Source organism: Cavia porcellus, unplaced genomic scaffold (genome assembly GCF_034190915.1).
Source record: "Cavia porcellus strain 051 isolate PalLab524CR breed Dunkin Hartley unplaced genomic scaffold, mCavPor4.1 scaffold_3, whole genome shotgun sequence".
Lineage (NCBI taxonomy): Eukaryota > Metazoa > Chordata > Mammalia > Rodentia > Caviidae > Cavia > Cavia porcellus.
In genome coordinates, this window is record NW_026947486.1 from 37,892,899 (window position 1) to 37,914,439 (window position 21,541).

Consider the following 21,541-nt stretch of genomic DNA (forward strand, 5'->3'; position numbering starts at 1 on the left):
TAGATGATACAGAAAGATCTGGCAATTTAAGGGTAATGTCTAAGCCACTATTACATCCTGTTGCTGAGAAGTGTCAATTGTGCAAGTAAAACCAGGAGTACCAGTTAATACCCAAGTTACAAAAAATAAAATCCCTTTCCAAAGTCTACCTACAAAGCCCTCATGCATATGGGGTTTTCAGAGTTCGAGACTTTACATGTACAAGGAATTGAACTCTGGCAAGATAAAGGCAAACATGACTGAAACTATTCTTGACTAATTCTGTTCTAACATAAATATACCATTGCTACATTCTTTAGAGGAGTAAAGGCTTCTCTGGGGTAAGGGACATTCAGAGGGAGTTGTGCTAGGCCAACTGGATAGGGTACACTACATAGAGAAATGCAAGACAAAGACACGGGGCCTGGGAGGGAGGAGAGGTTTAAATGGTCAGATATCTAACCCCAGATGAAACAGTAGAGAGAAAGCAACTACCCTGACCTTTGGGAGTGTGACAGATGAGGGCTATGTGGCCCCACTGGTGGTTGCTGCCTGGGTAGTACTTGTGCTGAGGAGAGGTGAGCAAGGCTGACTATGGTTGAGGCATGTCTTTGAGGAATGCTACTGGGTGGGGGGCAGGCCTCAGTTTCTCCCTTTGTTTCAAGATCTCAAGATTTGCAGGTGAAGTTTAGACTGGCTGCCCTGAAAGATCACCTGCCTGATAGTTTGTGCTATGAGGTGTGTGCCAGAGAAAGCGAGACATGCACAGAACTTGCCTGAGCAAGGTGGGGAAGGGGGTGTTGAGGCCAGGCCAGAGGACTTGAGCCATCTCTGGCACAAAAGGAGTTAATGGCAGGGACCGCGCCCCCCCCACCCGTGTCTGGACACGCGCAGCGCGCCCCCTTGGTGCGCGGGCACAGCAGCCAGGCTGCCGGAGAGCTGATATCGGGATTCGGTGCAGAGCCCTTGGCCTGGAGGCAATATGAGTGGTCCGAGGCCGGGTTCAGTGGCTTGCAGCGGTCGGGGAACAGGTGAGGCCACCTGCCCTGGTCTCTCATCCTCTAGCTGCCCATACCTTGCCCCTATCCCATCCTCTCCCAATCCCAGGCCCCTCCACTCCCCATCCAGTGGCCCCCCCATCCCTCTCAGCTCTATGTTCTCCATCAACACCCCTGACCCCCCCCCAATAGCCCCCTGCGCTACTCTCTACCCCTTCCCTAAACCTTGCTTCCCTATCATCCTCCCGCCCTCTTTGCATAGCCCATCCTGCAAGCTCGCCAAAATATCCCTGTTGAGGACCCCCAGTCCCACTCCTGTATTGCACATTGTCAGTCCCCCCTTCCCTGCAGTGCAGCCCCATTCCCCTTCCATCATAGCATCTCCTAGCCAGGCTCCCTCCCCCACTCCTGCAGCCCCCCCACCCAACGGAGGCCTTTATTCTATCCTTCCCATTCCAGTACAACTCCATCCCCCCATACCATTCCAAACCTGTGTAGCACCCAATACTGCAATTCTCAATTCCGCTCTGTTCCTGTACAATGCCCCTCACCCAATATTGCTCTAGCCTCAAAAGTACCTCCAGATGCCATTCTCATCCCTGGCACTGCTGCCTCCCCTTGTCTTCTCCTAAATTGCAAGTTGGACCAGGATGGAGATCTTAGCCTTGGAAACTCACAGTGGGTCTTAGGGTACAGAGGGCATTTGGGGGTCGGTTGATTTGTCTAGGTGTTCACAGGGAGGGACTGTAGGGAATTGGCTCAAAGGGGAACTCTGCATTTGGTGCTGAAGGGTTACTAGAGAGGGAGACAATCCCTAAAGGGTTAATGGAATTCGTGAGGTAGGGCGGCGCCAAAGGGGTTAATGGGGGTTGCTAGCGGGGAAGTGGTGTGAATGAGTGGTCTGTGCCCCTGAGTTGCCATGGAGATGGTGAATGGGGGGATTGTGTGAACTCAGCTGCGGACTATCCCCCCCCAAATACACACCCACCCACTCCTGCCCCACCTCCCTGCTCCTACCCCTTCCTTCCCCTTCCCCTCCTCCCCTCCACCAGAGTGCATTCTGGGCTGTGTCTGGGATCTTCCCTCTTACTTTGCTTCCCATTTCCCTATTTCCTCCAAGCCCCCACCCCTATAGCCACTTTACCCAACCACCCTCCTCCTCCCTCCACCTTTTCGGTCTTATACTGTCACTGTCTGCGCCGCCTCTCCCTCTCCCTCTCTCTCTCCCTCTCCCTCTCCCTCTCCCTCTCCCTCTCCCTCTCTCTCTCCCTCTCCCTCTCCCTCTTCCTCTTCCTCTCCCTCTCCCTTTCTCAACCCCTCCCTTGGTGGCCCATTGCCGGGCGTTCCCACTCTCCCTCCCCCATCCCTTCAGCCACTTCTTAAAGGAGCAGGCCTGTAATCTCCAATGGTGGGAGAAATAGGGGGAAATTAAATGCTCCCATGGTGTGTGCGTGTGTGTGTGTGTGTGTGTGTGTGTGTGTGTGTGTGTGTGTGTTGTGAGCACGCGCATACATGACACAAGCATGGGTCCATGCGTGTGTGTCTGTTGGCACATGTGTCCAAGTGGGTGCATCTGTATGTGCCTGTGTGTATGTGTTGCCTATATAACTATGTCAGAAGGCCTATGTGTCTGAATGTATGTTGCTCTTTCTGTTTCTGTCTCCACTTGTGTATCACCATTATGCTGCATGGGTCTGGATATTTACCTATGCACGTATGTATGTGTGATTTCAGTAAGTCTCTGTGTCTCTAAATGTATCACTCTGCAAGGTTCTGGCCATGTAAGACACTGTCTCATAATGTGCAAGGATAGAGGGCATTTCTGTGGGTTTGGAATGTGTGTCTATGTGAGTGAATATCTCAGTGTCTGTGACTGTGAGCCTGGTGTAGTTTCTCACACTCACTCTTTGAGTCTTTTGTGAGTTTATTTCTATCAGTCTCTGAGTGTGTGTCCTCATACTCTGTTGTTTATCTTACACTTAACTAACATACACAATGCCTAGCATGCTAGGAGACTAATTGCTGCCCTCTGTTCTGGCATTCTGTGAATTAAGGGAGAGCCAGCAGAAAGGACCAAGGTTTCATTTGGAAGCAGTGACCAGGAGAAAAGTACAAGCAGGGGCACAGGACGATCCACACAGGAGGGTCAGAACTCCACTGGGACTGGAGTGAATGGCTGTGTCCCCTCCTTTGCCTGAGAGTCAAAGGCTGTAGGTTGGGAGAGGTTCTGCCTATCTGCTGCTTTTCCTCCTGATGCTTTAGTGTTCCTGAATAAGGTTACCAAGCCTACCTTTTCCTGATGTGGAGGTCCTGTGTAAGATTACCAGATCCCAGGAGTTACACTGCTCAGTGTTCACACAGTGTGCCCGGGGACCCCTTTTCCCTTTCCAGCACCTCCTTCCTGAGTATGTGCTACTGTGGCTCCAGCTGATTCTGAACTCAATTACCTATGGAATTAATGTTGGGGATTGTGAACTTGCAATGACAATTAGATTTTCCAACCATAGACAGGCAAGGAGGGTGGTTCTGGTTAGTAATGGACCATCTGTGAGATCCTGAAAACTCTCTTTACTGAAAGAGAATAAGCCAAGCTCAGCAGGGGCCCAAAGATGGACTCTGTGGCCCTCCAAGAACTTCTTGGATGACGTGTGTCTCCCTCTTTCCACAGGCCTGTCTGGCCCTGAGTCCCCTTTCTGAAGTGGTGGTGCTTGGACGACCTGCTCTCTACGTGGCTGGGCACTTGTATGTGCCCATTGAGAGCACAGTTTTGAGGTTCAAGTCAGTGTGACCATGAAGGGGCTGCCTATTGGGCTGATGCTGTGACACTGGAGTCTGCCTTTCCTGCCAGTCCCCCCACCTGGAACATGTGGCTGCGGCTTGGCCCACCCTCGATGTCCCTGAGCCCCACACCCACAATTGGCCGGAGCCTGTGCCTCACCCTGTGGTTCCTCAGTTTGGTGCTGAGGGCCAGTACCCAGGCCCCAGCACCCACAGTCAATACTCACTTTGGGAAACTAAGAGGTGCCCGGGTACCATTGCCTAGTGAGATACTGGGGCCTGTGGACCAGTACCTAGGTGTACCCTACGCAGCTCCCCCAATCGGCGAAAAACGTTTCCTGCCCCCTGAACCACCCCCATCCTGGTCCGGCATCCGGAACGCAACACACTTTCCCCCAGTGTGCCCCCAGAACATCCACACAGCTGTGCCCGAAGTCATGCTGCCAGTCTGGTTCACTGCCAACTTGGATATCGTTGCTACTTACATCCAGGAGCCCAATGAGGACTGCCTCTACCTGAATGTCTATGTGCCTACAGAGGATGGTGAGTGCTATAGCCAGGCACTGTCCCTCTCCTGCCTCCCGCCTGTCCTGTTGTGTTTGTGGCTTGCATGTGGTCGTGTGCCCTGCAGCATGCATCTGTCTGTCTGTGAAAATGCTTCTAACCATCACTCTGCTAGGCCTCCCTCCCCCCCACCCTGTTCTTCCCTCTCCCAGCATTGTCTGAGCTCCCATGTGTGAGTGACACTGTTGCCAGGAGGGGCCTGGCAGGCCTGAGAGCTTTGACAAGTCTAGGTCCAGTGCTGGATGGGGTTCCCTGGGGGAGTATGGGTCACTGCTGGCAGCTGCCCTCAGGAGGATGCTGGCTCCACCAGGCCCCCCTGTTGCCATTCCACCTGCTTCAAAAGGTGGTAGGTGTGTGTGGCTGAGGGAGCTGGGTATGCGTGGGGGTGTGGGGGACAAGCCTGGTGGGCAATGCTTAGGTGCCTTTTTCACTAGCTGTTGCCTCCTCCCTCGGGGGTCACACTAAGGTAAGTGACAGAAACAAGGAGATGGTGGGACAGGCTCTCTGCCATGTGCCACCTGCAGAGCAGCTCAGCTTTTGGGGCCTGGGGTGGGGGGTGCATGCCCCTGGGCAGAGGCCTCTTGTTATTTTTTAGTTTTTTATTCATTTTACAGTAAAGCGGATTTCCAAGGAATGCGCCCGAAAGCCCAACAAGAAAATTTGTAGGAAAGGAGGTAGGTAGCGAGCCGGCGGGGAGGGAGAGAGAGAGAGAGGGAGGGCTGCCTGCCCACCTGCCCTTGCCCCTGAGGACCCAGCCTTCCTTTGAGTAGCCCAGGCTCAGAGGGCAATGAGCAGGCATCAGGTCCACTTCAGCCAAGGGCCCTACCTGCTTTTCAAGGAGCATTCGGTGACCTAAGTCAGGTTCAAAGCAGAAGCAGCAGCCCCATGGCCCCCAATCTTCCAGCTCCAAATGCCACCCTAAAGTATATGCCAAAGTAAGAGCCACTGGCTCTCTTGGTGACACCTCAGGAGAAACTCTAGGCATCCAAAACAGAGTCAGAGAGGCTGTCCACTTCCATGTGTATGGAGCCACAAGATCATCCCTCTAGTATTGTCCTAGGTTGAAAGTTTAGACTCAAAACTCTTCCTTCTCAAAGCTTAGATTAAACATGTATACACTTACACACACACACACACACACACACACACACACACACACACACTCCTACCACCTCTGGCCAGAGCCTTGCTGAGAGTCCCAGGTTACTCTAGTGGCAGAACTTGGGATTTATGGGGAGTATGGACTCCAAAGGAGGCAAATTTTAAATTTGATCCTCTTGCTGGGCATGGTGGCGCACTCCTGTAATCCCAGCACTTGGCAGGCTGGGGAAGGAGGGTCACTGCAAGTTCCAGGCCAGCCTGGGCTACATAGTGAGTTCAAGACTACCTTGAACTACACAGTGAGACCTTGTCTCAAAAACACAAATAAGCCATTTTGCTGAGAGGAATCTATTCTCCTCGAATAGTTCATCTTCCTGTTTGAAATCACTTTAGGCTTTCTGCAAAGCATTCTCATATTTACCTCATAAAACGCTCCCTTCATCTTGAGAAGTAAGGAAGGCAAGATATCAGCATCCTAATTTTACAGATGAAGAAACAGGCCCAGGGGAGTGACTTGCTGCTGCTTAGGGCTCCATTGCTGGTCTGTGGCAGAGCTGGGACAAAAACCTGGGTCTCTTGACCCTCAGGGCATGTTCTTCCACTGGAGCACACAGAAGCAGCTCCCATCTGGTCATTTCTGCCTCTGCAAGTCCAAGAAAAAAAGTGGCAACAAGTGGCTGTGTTGGGCTAAGTTGGAAACACTAATAGCCTAAGGAACAGGTGGATCACAACCTGATCCCTATAATCCTTGGGCAAGCTTGGAGTTTGTTTCTCTTTGATTTCCTAGGACATAGTCTCTCAGAGTAGGGCTACTAGGATTCCTGGGATGGGATTTTTTGTTACTGAATAAGAATCCTGGGGGAAGAGCCAGGAATCTATACATAGAACATGTGCCCTGAGAGTTTTTAAAGCACATGCTGGAGCACAGAGTGAGATGCAGTGCTCTAAGGACTATGTTTCATTACCCCTCCACCCCAATTTGGGAACTCACACACAGTGGGCAATCCATTGATGTTTTCCCCAGGAAGGCAGAAGCATTATAGTATGGCATAAAGTACAAGTTTGAGAAGCACAAAGCCTCACTGAGTTCCAGCTCTGCTGCCAGCTCACTGTGAGACCATCCACAAGTATTTTCCTTTAAGAACCTCTTGTTTCCACATCTGAAGGTAGAAGGAGACCATTCTGGCTTTAACATTCCATCAGCCTTTAAATAAGTTCAGGAAACCTGTAATGCCTGCACTCAGGAGACTGAGGCAGGAGGATTACCACAAGTTTGAGGCCAGCCTGAGCTACATAGTGAGTTCAAGGCTAGCCTGAACTACATAGTGAGACCCTGTCTCAAAAATATAAATAAATAAATTCAGAAAGAGAGTCTCTTAAACCTACTGCTAAGAATTATTTGATGGGGTGTGGTGAGAAGACATGACATTACTATTAACAATTTCTTAGGAAAAATGGTTTCCCCAAGGCTCCAATAAGTACCTAGGGCAGTCTAGTCTAGCCCTGAGACTCATCAGAGAGCTGACTGGAAGCCCCCATACTGAATCCCAAAGTTTACTAGTCAAACTATGGACTACAGGCAAGGCCATGTGCTAGGTACAGTTGGTATGTGGAGGAGTGTGAGGCAGAGAAAGATTTTCAAAGACAAAAGGCTTAATCGAGACTCTGAAGCAGCTCCTTGCATGGCATTACATCTCAGTTGCTTCCCTTTAAGCCCTTCAGGCCTGTCTAGGAAGTGGGCTTCAGACAGTTTGGAGGAAGGCATTCAGTCAATCATTTCACTGTTCAAAGTGACTCTATCCAGGCCCTGCTGACCATTTGGAACAGTCACAAATTGTGTCCCTCTGGGGAGACCCATACTCAGAAATGCTTGTATGCATGGTCAGGCAAAGTGGCATAGGGTGATGGTGCCTGACAAGGGCCATGGCAGCAAGGAGGTTCTTGGCAAGGGCCAAGCTGAAGGAGCAAAGGCATACTGTGCAAAGTAGATTGGGACAGTGCATCAACCCAGGCAGCACTCAGAGAGGGCCAGAAAGGATATATCTTCTAAGTCAGGGATGATGGGAAGTGATTTCCTGGGGAAGACCTGTCCGTCCCCCACCCTGTCAAACTGGACGGACTTCTCTGGAGATAAGTGATCCCTTCCAGTTTGCAGGCTGTCCATGTCCCACTGGATTTCTAGGGGCGCACTGGCAGGTGCTGAGCTAACATGTTAAAGACAATAGATGCCACCAGAAGTTCAGAAAGCTGGAGGCGGTTTCTACCCTAGGGTTGTGCTCCTGCCCTCATTGCAAAGCCATTTTGTAGTGTGCAGGTGGTTCTGTTTTGATTAACAGCTATAAGGAAATCTAGTCACCAGCACTCAGACTTGCTGAGAAACAGGGCTATTGGCTTCCTACAACTTGAGGGTATCTGGTGTCAGAGACACAAGAGGACCATCCCTGAGCTACCAGCAAAATTACCTGTTTCCCTGAAATGGGCAGTGTGCAAGCAGTAGGTTCTATCTCTCCACAGTCATTCCAGGACACACTTCTAGTCTTTTTAGAACAGGAAAGAGAATTAGTGCCAGCCAGATCCTAAACATCTCTTTTCTCTTCTGGTCTCTTCTCTCTTCTAGTCTCCTCTCTTCTCCCTTCCAAGCTCCACTTTCCTCATTCATGATTTTCCTTTCCCTCATGTCCAAAAGGTGGCACGATGCAGTGGAAAGACCATAGGCCATGCTGTCAAGCAGACCTAGATTTCAATCTCACCTGTAGCATTTCCTAGCTGTGTGATGTTGAGCAAGTCACTTTACCTCTCTAAACCACAGTTTCCCCATCAATGAAATAGGAATAAGGATAGAACCTACTTTGTTGAGCAGTAACAATCAAAAACAGTATAGCAAAAGTAAAGTGTCTGGCACATGTTAAATATTCAGCATATGGTAGGAACTAATTATCATTTTTTTTTTTTTTTGTCTTTTTCATTTTTACCGGTACCAGGGATCGAACTCACGACCGCCTGCTTACAAGGCAGGTGCTTATGCCGCTGAGCTAAATCCCCAGCCCAATTATCATTATTTCTATCTCTCTCTTCCTCTCTCTCCCTTCTACTTCCTCTCTTTCCTCCCTTTATTCTTTTCTCTTTTGTTTCCTTTCTTCCCTTCCTCCTCTGGCTCTCTATACATCACTGAGAAATGCTTGCTGCTCTCAAGACTGGTTCCTTTGGGCAGAAGCCCCATTGCTATTAACCAGGGGAGGGGACCCCAGTGAGCAAAATCAGGGGAAAAGCTTCATCTTGCATTTCCTCCTGTGGGAATCAGAGTCAGTGGAGGCCCGGTTTGAGCCTGTCCACTGGACCCTGGTAGCTCAGGCCTTGTGTTCCTGGTACACACTGATATCCACACGTGCTGGCATTGTCACCTTCATCTTCAGTACCTGCCCTCGCTCTCCAGCTCTACATGCCTGTGTACATATGTGAAGCCCTTTCCACCCAGAATGAATCCTTCCCTGAATGGGTCTCTGGCTTTGTCTTGGCCCACCTGCTGCAACCCCTTTCCTAACTGGGAAGGGAGTTGGTTGACAGGGGCTGTTGGGGACAGGGAGGTGGGGCAGGGAGGCCAGCACAGCAGAGGCCTGCACCACCATCATCCTGATTAAGGTCTGGGTCTCAGCCCACCCATTCCCAGTTCTTGCCATTCCTCCTGCCTGTCCTGGGCCCAGGCCCGGAGCTGGCTTGCTGGGCCACAGTGCAGTCATGCTGTTTTTGAATTCTCTCTCTGTTTTGTTCTCTGTTCTGTGCTGTTGTGTCTCCCCGTGTCTGGTCCCCAGGATCCGGCGCTAAGAAACAGGGCGAGGACTTAGCGGATAATGACGGGGATGAAGATGAAGGTATTTGGGGGCTGCAGGGCGCGGCGGCTGGTGCATGGCACAGAGCCCCTCCCCTTCTCAATGGGGAGAAGCCCCGTTTGTCTGTCTGTTCGTCCGTTGGTGTGTTTCTGTTCCTGTACAAGGCTGCTGGGCCTCCATCTTTGGCCTCATTGGCTGCTGGAAGTTCCAGGGTGATGCACACAGCCGGCAGGAGCAGGGGACAAGCAGAGCCATGAGGAGGGCATCTTCCTCACCTTGCCCTTCTCCCTCCCCCATTTTATATGGCTAACGAATACCTCCCCTCCTGAGCAGCAGGGAAATGGTGAGCAAGTGGGGAGGCTGGGGATTGGCACAAAGAAAACTGGATGGTGAGCAGATATTGGTGACTCATGGAAGAGACCCCTGTGTTGTATAGGAAGCCTGTCCTGGGAGAGGGGTCCAGCAAGATGGCACACTGAGGAACAATACAGTAACAACAAAAGAGAATAGAACCTTCCCAGTCTTCTTCCAGAAAGAGAGAGATGATCACAAAACCCAGGGCTGCCAGTGGACTCAGGACAGGACCAGAAAGACTGTGGCTAACATGCCAGGCTGAGGCCAGGACACCACAGCTATCTATAGATGTCTTAAGATCCCTGGGTGGTGATTGGATCAACCTTCCTCTTTGGGGTAACAGGTTCATTTGTTCTGCAGCAGAGAGCATTCCAGTCTACCTCTGCAACCTGGTCCTGTCCCTTCACCAATGGAAGGGTCAGACAGCTCAGAGGTCACGGGTAGGGTTGTGCTGGTATGGCAGAGAGTGTTGGTCCAGCTCACAAACCAACAGGCTACAGACAGAAGTGGTAAGGCCTGAAGCCTTCTCTTGACTGCCCCAGCACTGACACCATGCTGTGGGCCCGGGAGAAGCCACTGGATGGGCCCTGGTTGAATGGCCTTGGGGAGGCTCCATCTTCATCTTAATGCTGATAGGGCACTCCTTAGTTCTGCCGTATCCCCAGTGTTTCCAGTTAAGTCTGCCCAGGGAGAATGGGGTAAATGGGTATGTGGCTGAAAAACCATGTCAACAAGGATCCCCCTGCCCCCTCCCAGCCATTCACTCTTTCCTCATCCTTCTTCGTTCTCTCTCTGTGCCACCTCTTATCCCCACCCCTCTTGTCTCTGTCTGCACCAGGGGGCCAGCAGCTGCCAGTGGCTGTTTTTCCATGTAACTGGTCTAGTTTGGGGGTTTCAGGGCTCCCCAGCCCCTGCTCACTAAAGCCTTGTCAGGTCCCAGGACTTCTGGATGCCCAGGGCAGAGACTCTCCTGATACAGCTAAAAGATAAGCTGTTCCTCTTGCTGCTGCCCCCAACACCAAAGCCTGACCATGGCCCATGTAGGCCTAGCACTATCTGGCATGCCAGGCCACCATCACTTGGGAGGCATTTAAAATCTGAATCTTTGAAAACATCACTGAAATTCAACCTGGCTAATGCTTGAGCTCTAGGCTAAATAACCCCATAAGTCCTGCCCTCAGCAATGGCAGCAGCGTGTCCTGGCACCTGGGATAGCTATGCTGCCCACACCCACCCCCCAGGGCTGCTGGGGGTGGGGGAGAAAGGGCATGTTACCCAGCTTGTGTCTTACCCCTTCTCCTTGCAGACATCCGGGACAGTGGTGCTAAGCCCGTCATGGTCTACATCCATGGAGGCTCTTACATGGAAGGGACAGGCAACATGATTGATGGCAGCGTCCTCGCCAGTTATGGCAATGTCATCGTCATCACCCTAAACTATCGAGTTGGGGTACTAGGTATGGTTCCCTGCAGGTACCTAAAGGGAAGTTTGGTTTCTTATGGGGCAAGAAACAATCCTAGGGAGTTCAGAATGGGCAGTTTGTATTCTCTAGCTGGTGGTAATGACCATAGTCAAAATGTTGTTATCCTAGGGTCAGGGATTTAGCTCAGTGGCATAAGTGCCTGCCTGGCAAGAGCAAGGTCGGGAGTTCGATCCCAGGTACAGAAAACAACAACAACAACAACAACAAAACCTGTTGTTACCCTATGACCGACTACCCAAGTCTCTTATATCCCCAGGTTCTTTCTTGGACTATTTAAATGCCACTGCAAATCCAGTTTCAAACTTCAAGCCAGATCTCCTAGATTTTTGCTTAGCTGAGTTCTGTAGCATTCATTAATCTTCTAGTGTCTTATTCTCATCCCTATCCATCCAGCTCCACTTTCCTAAATACCCCACACAGTGTCACATACCCATAATTTCAGCTACTCAGGTGTCTGAGGCAAAAGGATCCCAAAATCAAGACTATCTTGGGCAACTTACTGAGACCCTATCTGAAAATACAATAAAAATGGTTTAAGGATGTAGGTCAGTGGTAGAGCACTTACCTAGCAAGCATGAGACCCTGAATTCAGATCTCCAATTAAAAAAAAAAAAAAAACACATAGAGCCAGATGTGGTGGCTCACACCTGTAATTGCAGCACTCAGGAGGGTGAGGCAAGAGGATCTTTGCAGGTTTCAGACAAGCCTGGGTTACAAAGTGAGCTCAAGCCCAGCCTGAACTGCATAGCGAGACCCTATCTCAAAAAACCACACACACACAAAAACTCCACATAAATAACATATACAGATGACTTACCCTTATTACTATGGACAGTAGGAAGATACTGTTTGAGGTTTGAACTAAAAATATATTTCCTTTAAAAAGCAGAGTTTGTATCTCCTCTGGTAGCTCTTAGGATACCAGGTATGGAGAATTCAGGGCACTTCTTAGTCTCTCCACAGTCCAGTGGGCTTCAAATTTCATGGTTCTGTCCCTGCTCCTCTGTCTTTCTGCATTGCCTCAGATAACCATGGCATGACTCTTAAGTTCTTTTGTGTTAAGAAAGGGATCCGAATAGCATGATACCTTAAAGGTGGCTGTAAATGTATGAAGTAGAAGTGCACCGTTCCTAAACAGTAATACATGGATATTCCTGAGGCCGGGAATGTAGGGGCTTGCCAAGTTTTATTCCAGATTTGAGTATTAATTTAACTGTACCTCCTTCCTCAGGTACCCTCCAGGTAAACATCAAACCTTGAGTGACTCAAATATCTGGTTTTGATACAACCTGCTAGATTCCCTCATCTTCTCTTGACAAGCAGCTGACCATGGACTGCAGTGTAAATTTGGACCTGGGGAGACTGGTTCAGATTTATTCTGGCAGTTGACAGAGTTAGATGTTTCAGCTTTTATTCTCACATAGTTTCTGGGGATGGCTGAGATACTGGGGATGAGCAGAAAGTGACTGCTCTTCCAGACCAGCAGATTGTATGCTCCTGGTCGGTCACATTTCACTCCATTATCTTCCTGAGCCTGCTGTAGTGCTTGAAGCAACTCTTGTAGAGGAACTCCCTGGCATGGCACTGTCCACGTGCTTTAGTACCCCTTCTCTGGAGGTTCCTGGGATCAGAGGGAATAGAAAGGAAAGGCTAACTACCATGCCCAGCTTTTTCAGGGCTAACCCAGGAAATTAGTCTGTGTTGAAAAAATATACTACATACAACTGCATGCTTTTCCTGGTAATTACAACAGACATTTGACACATTTCCCTGGTGCCTGGGCAAAGATTGAAGGTAAGCCTTCTATTGCCTAAGAGAGAGAAAAGGAAAAGAGAATAATATGAAGGAAAGAAAGAGAACAGAAGAAAACTAAGAGACACATGTTGTGATTTTTACTAGTGGATCTCAAGGCTTGGGCAGCTGAACTGGGTCTTGGTCAGCATACTTAAGACTGGAACAGCTTCAGTTTCTAAGTGGACCAGGTAAAGGAGAAACTGGTTCCTTTGTCTGGAGTAACAAGGGCTTCTTGATTTACCCTCATTCAGGTTTTCTCTAATTCTTCCTCCTTTCCTCATCTGGAATCCAGAGCCAGGGAGAAATTGTGACTAGGTCCTAAGAGGAATAGCTAAGTACTTTCCACACTTAATGTATCAAAGTTAAATTAATAACACACTTGAAGAGGGTAGGATGAGCTCTTTTGCAAAAGCTAAGTACAAAAGGATTCAAGAAAGACAGTGATGATGTCTTTTGCCTTCTGAAGTCTGAATTTTGTCCCTTCCCATGCACTGCCAAACCACCAAAAAGCTCTCTGTGAGCTTTGGGCACCTTCTCAACACGGCCTTGCACCAAGTTGATTCCAGGCACTGTGAATGAGTCTTTAGCTGTGGAGTCAACAAATACTGGCCCAAATGTCGGTTTCCAATATGTAGGAGTACTACAATTACCCACCAGTAAAGAACCCTCCCAAAAGACTAGCCTAGTCTCCTAGGCTAGAAGATAGAGTCTTCAAAAGAAGCTAAGGACAAGGAAGAGATGAAATAAGGCAGGAGGATCAGTCTAAAATGGAGGGGGAGATATAGGACATCTCTGTGGGATAGCCAGCAGGTGGGTGGGAAGGTAGTCTCCATGGCAACAAGTCTCCAAGGCAGCAAATCCCAGCAGGTGGGTGGGAAGGTAGTCTCCATGGTGACACATTGCCTCAGCAGCAAATCCCTGTGGGTGGGCAGGAAGACCTGTTTCTGTGGTTACACTAGGCACTGACTTCCCCCATTTCTCCACCAGTTGAAAAAGATGGTCTAACCCACTGGCTTCTCAACTTTTGCAATGATCAGCATTACCTGGGGAGCTTGTTTAAAATATAAATTGTTAGGCCCTACCACCAGAGTTCCTGATTCATTAGGCTTTGTAGGAAGGGAAATGAGGACCCACCCAAGGAATGAGGGTAAAAGGGCTATCCAAGGCCCAGGAACGAAGTGGAGATGGACAAATTTGTACAGGAAAGGTAAAGAGCTTAGGGGATCACCACCTTTTGGGATCTTCACTTCAACGAGAGAAGGAAGGAGAAGTAACTGTGTCTCTACAATCTGCTGGGCTTATGCTCATTTTATCCTTGCTACAGTGATTTAAGGTATTTTTACCCCTACTTTGTAGAAGAGGAAACTATGACCCATAGATTTTGAATACCTTGCCCAAGACCACAAGGCTAGAATGTGAGAGAGCCAGAATTCTGACCAAGGACTTTCTGACTTTAAGGTTCCTTCTCCCCCCACCAATGTTAGGATCATGTCCTGAATAGTAGTATGTCAGAGCAGAGGATGCTAAGTAATGATCAGTTTTAGTTCCTGCAGTTTAACTCTCCTCCCTGGAGGAGACAGCCACTTGTAATGATTTGGAGATCCCTCCTTCCCAACTGGGTAATGAATGGGAGGCAGGGAACCAACCCTTCCTATTTTGGTAGTGCTGGACCTTGCAGAAAGGAGCAGTGGTTTATCTTAGCAAGGTATGAAGAGCTGTGTGGCCCTGTAGCTATCTTGCTGGATGTAGTGGCACACACTTGTAATCCCTATAATCCCAGAACTAAGGAGGCTGAGGCAGGCAGATTGCTGTGAGTTTGAGACTGCCTGGGTACATAGTGAGTTCAAGGCCTGAACTATAAAGTGAGAGCCTGTTAAGAAAGAAAGAAAGAAAGAAAGAAAGAAAGAAAGAAAGAAAGAAAGAAAGAAAGAAAGAAAGAAAAAGAAAGGAAGAAAGAAAAGGAAAGAAGGAAGGAAGAAAGAAAGAAAACAAAGCAAAGCAAAGCAAAGCAAAGCAAAGACCTGCCTGTCAACTTAACCCAATAACCCAAACCCTCCATCCCTTTGCCTTCACTATCTTCATGCCCTTTGTCGAATCTAGGTTTCCTGAGCACTGGTGATCAGGCTGCCAAAGGAAACTATGGGCTCCTTGACCAAATCCAGGCCCTCCGCTGGGTGAGTGAGAATATCGCCTTCTTTGGAGGAGATCCTCGCCGTATTACTGTCTTTGGCTCAGGCATTGGTGCATCTTGTGTCAGCCTCCTCACCCTGTCACATCACTCTGAAGGTGAGTAGCTCTTGGGGCAAAATACAGTCTAGCCAAATGCTGACTCTCTGGCCTTCCAAGTTCCACAATGCCTAATCCCATGCCCTAAAAGCAGCCAGGGGAATCAGTTCCACAATCCCCCAGGGATACATGGAAAGAAAATAGTTCTCTGGAGGAAGCAGTACTTCTAATGTGAGACAAGGAAGGAGAGAATCCCATGTACATCCTGAGAGAGCAAGATAATTCTGCCATGGTAGCTCCATTTGGGACCAGTGGTGGTGAGCGTATGGCACACAGGTGGCAGCCGGCTGTTTGTTTTCATCAAAAGCTCTAACAGGTTCGCCATCACTGGTTTGGAACACTGTGCATAACATGCCTCTATCTGAATGAATAATGGTTCTTAGTGGGCAGAGAAAAGCTTCTAGTATGAGGCCATGTTACTTCAGAGTTGAGATCTAAGGCAGAAATTAGTTTTTAGTTATAAGAAACACTCATTGTCTGCCTTTCTCTCTGAAGAACAAGCCTATACAAGAGGAGGAATGTTCTTGAGCAGGATGTAGTTCCGAAGTGAGAACCCCTGGCCTGTGACGAGAGCCTCTTCTGAGGAACTATAGTCTATTCTGGGCTGTGCAACACCCGTGAGGGAGATTCATTTTTACTCTGTCTCTGAACAGCCCCTTTTTCACCAGGGTTATTCTCTCTATCTCAAGACTATACAGAACATTCTATTTCTGAGAAGCAAAGCTGAACTTATGAAGAGAAAATCTTCCTGAAATACATGTCCTTTTCTGAAGTAAGGAAATCTGCAAGAGAGGACACATTTCTTTTTTCATTGAAATCAATCCCATGAGTTAATGATATTCTCACAGGAGGACTTGCAGGTTGTCTTTAAAGAAGGCGTGTCTCTAGGAGAGAGAAGAATTACCTACTCTGACCTAGAACTTCTGTCTGTCCTTCCAGAGACTGCCCTGGTGAGGGAAGACAGGTATAATCTGCAGCTCTAAGAAAAGAGAAGGGGGACCAGGGCATAGGTCAGTGATAGAGTACTTGACCAGCATGCACCAGTGTCTGGTTTTGATCTCCAGCACCACATGAAAAAAAGAAAAAGAAAGAAAGATCAAGATTTCTTCTCTTTGCCTTTCTGAAATCATCTCATGGAGAATAATCTCTGAAAAAATGAGGCTGTCTCTTAAGTAGTAATCTGTATTCCTCTCTCTCTTCTACCTATGCAAACTGCCTTTCTGTTAGAGCAATGAAATCATGTGCCTGAGGCCAAATTTCCAAAATTCCTTGGAAATGCAGGGCCTCAAAGAGAATGATACCTTTTTTTCCCAGAGGGGAAAGAATCATCTTCTTTCTGAGTTTGGGGGACGGATTCCCTCTTGGCCAGGGGGAAATCTGGATGTGAAACATCAGTAGCTTCAGCAAAAAGAAAGTCTCTGCTGAAACTACAGAGGGCACGTGCCCAGGCTTTCAGACCCCAAGGCCTTTGCCTTTGAGATCCTTCCTCAAACTCCCAGAATGTGGAGCTCTCTCCTGCCTGCATTTCTCATCTCTCATTAAAAAAGACCCCTTTGTGGTATGAGCGCCAGCTCCCTGGTGGTGCGCTGGCACAGAGCTGGGCCCAGCTGGGCAGGAAGCAAGAGGGGGAAACAAGGAATGATAAAGAGAGGGGTGGATAAGGAAGCTGATGTCTGGGACCCAAGAGGTTAAATTCTCTCTGGCATTCCCTTAACCCCTAAGTTACCAACCATTGCACCAGGACAAGGAAGCAACAGAGGAGCCAGGCGAAGGATTAATCTTGAGGGATCAGCAGTCCTTCTCTGGTCCTAACCTGTCACCCCATCAGAAGAGTCATTCCTCCTTCCTAGCCCATTCAAACCATACGGCACCCTCTGTGACAAAGGAATAAACTATTTAATGATTTGTATCACATGACCTGATACCATCTATTTTCTGTAGGGCTTTTCCAGAGGGCCATCATCCAGAGCGGCTCTGCTCTGTCCAGCTGGGCTGTGAACTACCAACCAGTAAAGTACACCAGCCTTCTGGCAGACAAAGTGGGCTGTAACGTGCTGGATACTGTGGATATGGTGGACTGTCTTCGGCAAAAGAGTGCCAAAGAGCTGGTAGAGCAGGACATCCAGCCAGCCCGCTACCATGTGGCCTTTGGGCCTGTGATCGATGGTGATGTCATTCCTGATGACCCTGAGATTCTCATGGAACAGGGCGAGTTCCTCAACTATGATATCATGCTAGGCGTCAACCAGGGTGAGGGTCTCAAGTTTGTGGAAGGGGTGGTAGACCCTGAGGATGGTGTCTCTGGCACCGATTTTGACTATTCTGTCTCTAACTTTGTGGACAATCTGTATGGCTACCCAGAGGGTAAAGACACCCTGAGAGAGACCATCAAGTTCATGTACACAGACTGGGCAGACCGTGACAACCCTGAGACGCGTCGTAAAACACTAGTGGCACTCTTTACTGACCACCAGTGGGTAGAGCCCTCAGTGGTGACAGCTGATCTACATGCCCGCTATGGTTCACCTACTTATTTCTATGCCTTCTACCATCACTGCCAAAGCCTCATGAAGCCTGCTTGGTCAGATGCAGCTCATGGGGATGAAGTACCCTATGTTTTTGGTGTCCCTATGGTAGGTCCCACTGACCTTTTCCCCTGCAACTTCTCCAAGAATGATGTTATGCTCAGTGCTGTCGTCATGACCTATTGGACCAACTTTGCCAAGACTGGGTAAGGAGAAAATGAGTTTCTTTTCTTCTTTGGGACCCCTGCATGTTTTCTCCTCCATTTCCCTATCTAACTTCTTCCTTCCCATGATATTCCCCAAATATTACTAATTAATTCCTTCACTCTCTACCTCCCCTTTTTGAGATTTTATGCCAACTCCTTCAAAAATTTTGTTGAGCTGGGCATGGTGGCACACTCCTTTAAGTCTAGCATTGTACGAGGTTGAGGTAGGAGAATCACAAGTTCTAGCCCAGTTTGAACAACTTAGTGACTTAGTAAGACCCTGTCTCAAGATTTAAAAGTATAAAAAAGGGATGCAGATATAGCTCAGAGCAAATGTCCTGGGTTCAATTCCTAGTACCACAAAATTGTTGTTGTTGTTGAACAGTCTGCAAGCAGAGGTGGTAGCTCAATGGTAGAGCACCTGCTTAACATGCCCAAGGCCTAGGTCACATTCCCAGCAATATAAAAGAAAAACTGTGTTGAAGCAAGGAACTTCCTTAGCATTGGAATCAAGCAGGGGTGCAAGTTACTGGCAGAACCATGGAATTCAAGGTTAGCTGGTCAGAGGCTAAGTAAAATGCCAATAAAATACATTTCAGAAAGAGCCTCTAGAAGGCTCTTGGCAAAACTGGGCAGCTCAAAAGATGGATAGATGTAGTTGGGCATGGAGACTCCTACATGCAATCCTAATACACTGCAAGAATGAGGCAGGAAGAACACAAGTTCCTGCCCAGCCTGGACAATTATTTTCTTCTTTTTTTTTTGGTACTGGGGTTTCAACTCACAACCTTGTGCTTGCCAGACAGGCACTTAGGCCACTGAGCTAAATCCCTGGCCACCAGCCTGGACAATTTACAAACTCTGTCTCAAGATAAAAAATAAAAAGAGGGGGGCTGGGAATTTAGCTCAGCGGCATAAGCGCCTGCTTTGTAAGCAGGTGGTCATGAGTTCGATCCCCGGAACCAATAAAAAAAAAAGTAAAAAAATAAAAAATAAAAAGAACTGGGGGTGTAGCTCAGTGTGTAGGTACTGGGTTCAATCCCCACTACAAGAAAACAGGAAAAAGAAAAAAGAGCCTGATAGATGTTCAGTAGCATTGGAGAAGACAAAGCACCTGTAGCCTGACCTTTGTGGATAAGCACAGGGGAAAATGATGTTTCCATGATGCCTGTCTAGAGACTAGGAGTCCAGGCCCTGGGAAGAAGTGGGCTGTAGAGAGGAGGAACCTTGAAATATATGGAAGTGGTGGGAAATTTTGGACTCAGGAATAGGTGTGTGAAGAAAATGGCAGGGTCTTTCTTTTATCCAGATAGATTGGTGACCCCAAATTTCTGTGTGGTATTTCAGGGATCCTAACAAGCCAGTTCCCCAGGACACCAAGTTCATTCATACGAAGGCCAACCGCTTTGAGGAAGTAGCCTGGTCCAAGTACAATCCTCGAGACCAGCTCTACCTTCACATTGGGCTGAAACCAAGGGTCCGCGATCATTACCGAGCCACTAAAGTGGCCTTCTGGAAACACCTGGTGCCCCACCTTTACAATCTGCATGACATGTTCCACTACACATCCACAACCACCAAAGTGCCGCCCCCCGATACCACCCACATCTCCCACATCACCCGCAGGCCCAACGGCAAGACCTGGAGCACCAAGCGGCCAGCCATCTCCCCTGCCTACAGCAACGAGAATGCCCAGGGCTCCTGGAATGGGGACCAGGATGCAGGGCCTCTCCTGGTGGAGAACCCTCGTGACTACTCCACTGAATTAAGTGTCACCATCGCTGTGGGGGCCTCCCTCTTGTTCCTCAACGTTCTGGCCTTTGCTGCCCTCTACTATCGCAAGGACAAACGGCGCCAGGAGCCCCTGCGTCAGCCTAGCCCCCAGAGGGGAGCTGGAGCTCCTGAATTGGGAGCTGCTCCCGAGGAGGAGCTGGCAGCATTACAACTGGGCCCCACTCACCATGAGTGTGAGGCTGGTCCACCCCATGACACGCTGCGCCTCACTGCACTGCCCGACTATACCCTGACCCTGCGCCGCTCCCCTGATGACATCCCACTCATGACCCCCAACACCATCACGATGATTCCCAACTCCTTGGTGCAGACTTTGCACCCCTACAACACCTTTGCGGCAGGGTTCAACAGTACTGGGCTGCCCCACTCACACTCCACCACCCGGGTATAGCTCCAACCCAGAGCACAGTTCACCTCCCAGCCCCTCCCTCCCAAATACACACACACATACACACACACACACACACACACTCACACACACACACACGTGCACACACAGATACACATGCACGCACACAGAGACATATATGTATACGCAGTCACCCATACCCTGCAGCAGACCCATCTGCACAAGCATAGACAGATGTGGACATGCACCCGCATGTACAAAAACACAAATAGGAAGGTAAACCTGAATAAACCCCTCAGATGGGGACACAGATGAGTCCTTGGCAAGCTGAGGACTCATGGAATAGCAGCTGAAGCCAGCTCTCTGAGCCTGAACAGACACTCCTGGGGGCCTGAAAGCAAGACTTGGACACCCCCTTGGTGCTCGCCTTCGGCCTTTCTTGGAACTACACCACCGACCAACTCCAGACTTGGGAGCTTTCAAGAGCAAAGTAGCTCTTCCTCCCTAGACTTAGTCTTTTATCTGGGTCTTGTTTTTGTTGATTTTTCTTTGGAACAAACACTTTTCCAACCCATGAGTGGCAAGAGGCTCTGGAAGAGAGGGATCTGGGACCATTTCTCTCTGGTTCTGGAAACTCCAGTGCTCACATAATCAGATCAAGAGATAGAACCCCCATGAAAGAAACGGATTCGCACAAGACCATGGGGTGACAGGAAGGGGCTAATGATGGGTGAGGCTGAAGGGCTGTCAAGAAGAGATCTCCAACCATTTCCACATCCTGTGGAAGCCTGGAGGCCAGCAGTATTAGCCTGGCTACACCAGGGAGGGGACCCTAGGTTTGGTGTACAAGGTATTATGGAGGCCATGCCATTATTGGGTCCCCAGGTATGTAATCTGGGTTCTGCCTCTACCCTTAGGGAAATGCTATCAGAAATTCACCCCATTTTCTTTATAGTCTCTTTTGTGTCTGTCATTTCTCTTTCAAAAAGACGGTGTTTTTGTTTTTGTTTTGTCGTTGTTGTTGCCTTTTTTTTTTTTTTTAAAGAAAAGCTCTTAAAACACTAACGGAAACCCATGGAGTTTGTCCTTTGTAAAAATTTTAAACAGTGTCTTGATATAAAAATAAAAAATCCAGTCAGCACTCCCAACCTGCCTCGATTGCACAGGCCTTGCCCCAACAGCCCTCAGAGCAGGGTCCCTCTGTGGGCTGGGAATCTAGTAATCAGGCCCCTTCTCTGTGCCTCCCTTCCTGGGCTGCACTCTGTTGGGCCCCTGGAAAGGCCTCACCAGTCAGGTTGCTGTCCCCATGCCCCTACCCTCCCTGCCAGCTCAGCTCCTGCCGCTACAGCTTCCTCTCAACACTTCTGGCCTCTAATGAAAAAAGAAAAATAATACTTCCTTCTTCCTCTGCTGCCACAGATACTGCTTCCTCCCCCACCTTTCTCCACCACACCACCACCCTACCCTCATCTTAGCCTGGGGGTAGTGAGGGGGTGTGACCTC

The 21,541-nt window shown here is 49.0% G+C and overlaps 1 protein-coding gene across 3 annotated transcripts; it reads left to right on the top strand.

Annotated features, from left to right (window-relative positions):
• Positions 1 to 853: 853 nt before the first annotated feature.
• Nlgn3 (neuroligin 3) lies at positions 854 to 21,186 on the top strand. 3 transcript variants are annotated; one of them, XM_003471004.5, is made up of 8 exons: positions 854 to 1,010; positions 3,646 to 4,298; positions 4,934 to 4,993; positions 9,230 to 9,289; positions 10,908 to 11,057; positions 14,979 to 15,164; positions 17,106 to 17,895; positions 19,243 to 21,186. In XM_003471004.5, exons 2-8 carry the CDS (start codon positions 3,842 to 3,844, stop codon positions 20,078 to 20,080), a joined length of 2,541 nt encoding a protein of 846 aa, XP_003471052.2. In that variant the 5' UTR covers positions 854 to 1,010; positions 3,646 to 3,841; the 3' UTR covers positions 20,081 to 21,186. The 3 variants fall into 3 exon arrangements, with proteins under 3 accessions (XP_003471052.2, XP_003471053.2, XP_003471054.2); XM_003471005.5 differs by lacking the exon at positions 4,934 to 4,993; XM_003471006.5 differs by lacking the exons at positions 4,934 to 4,993; positions 9,230 to 9,289.
• Positions 21,187 to 21,541: the final 355 nt, after the last annotated feature.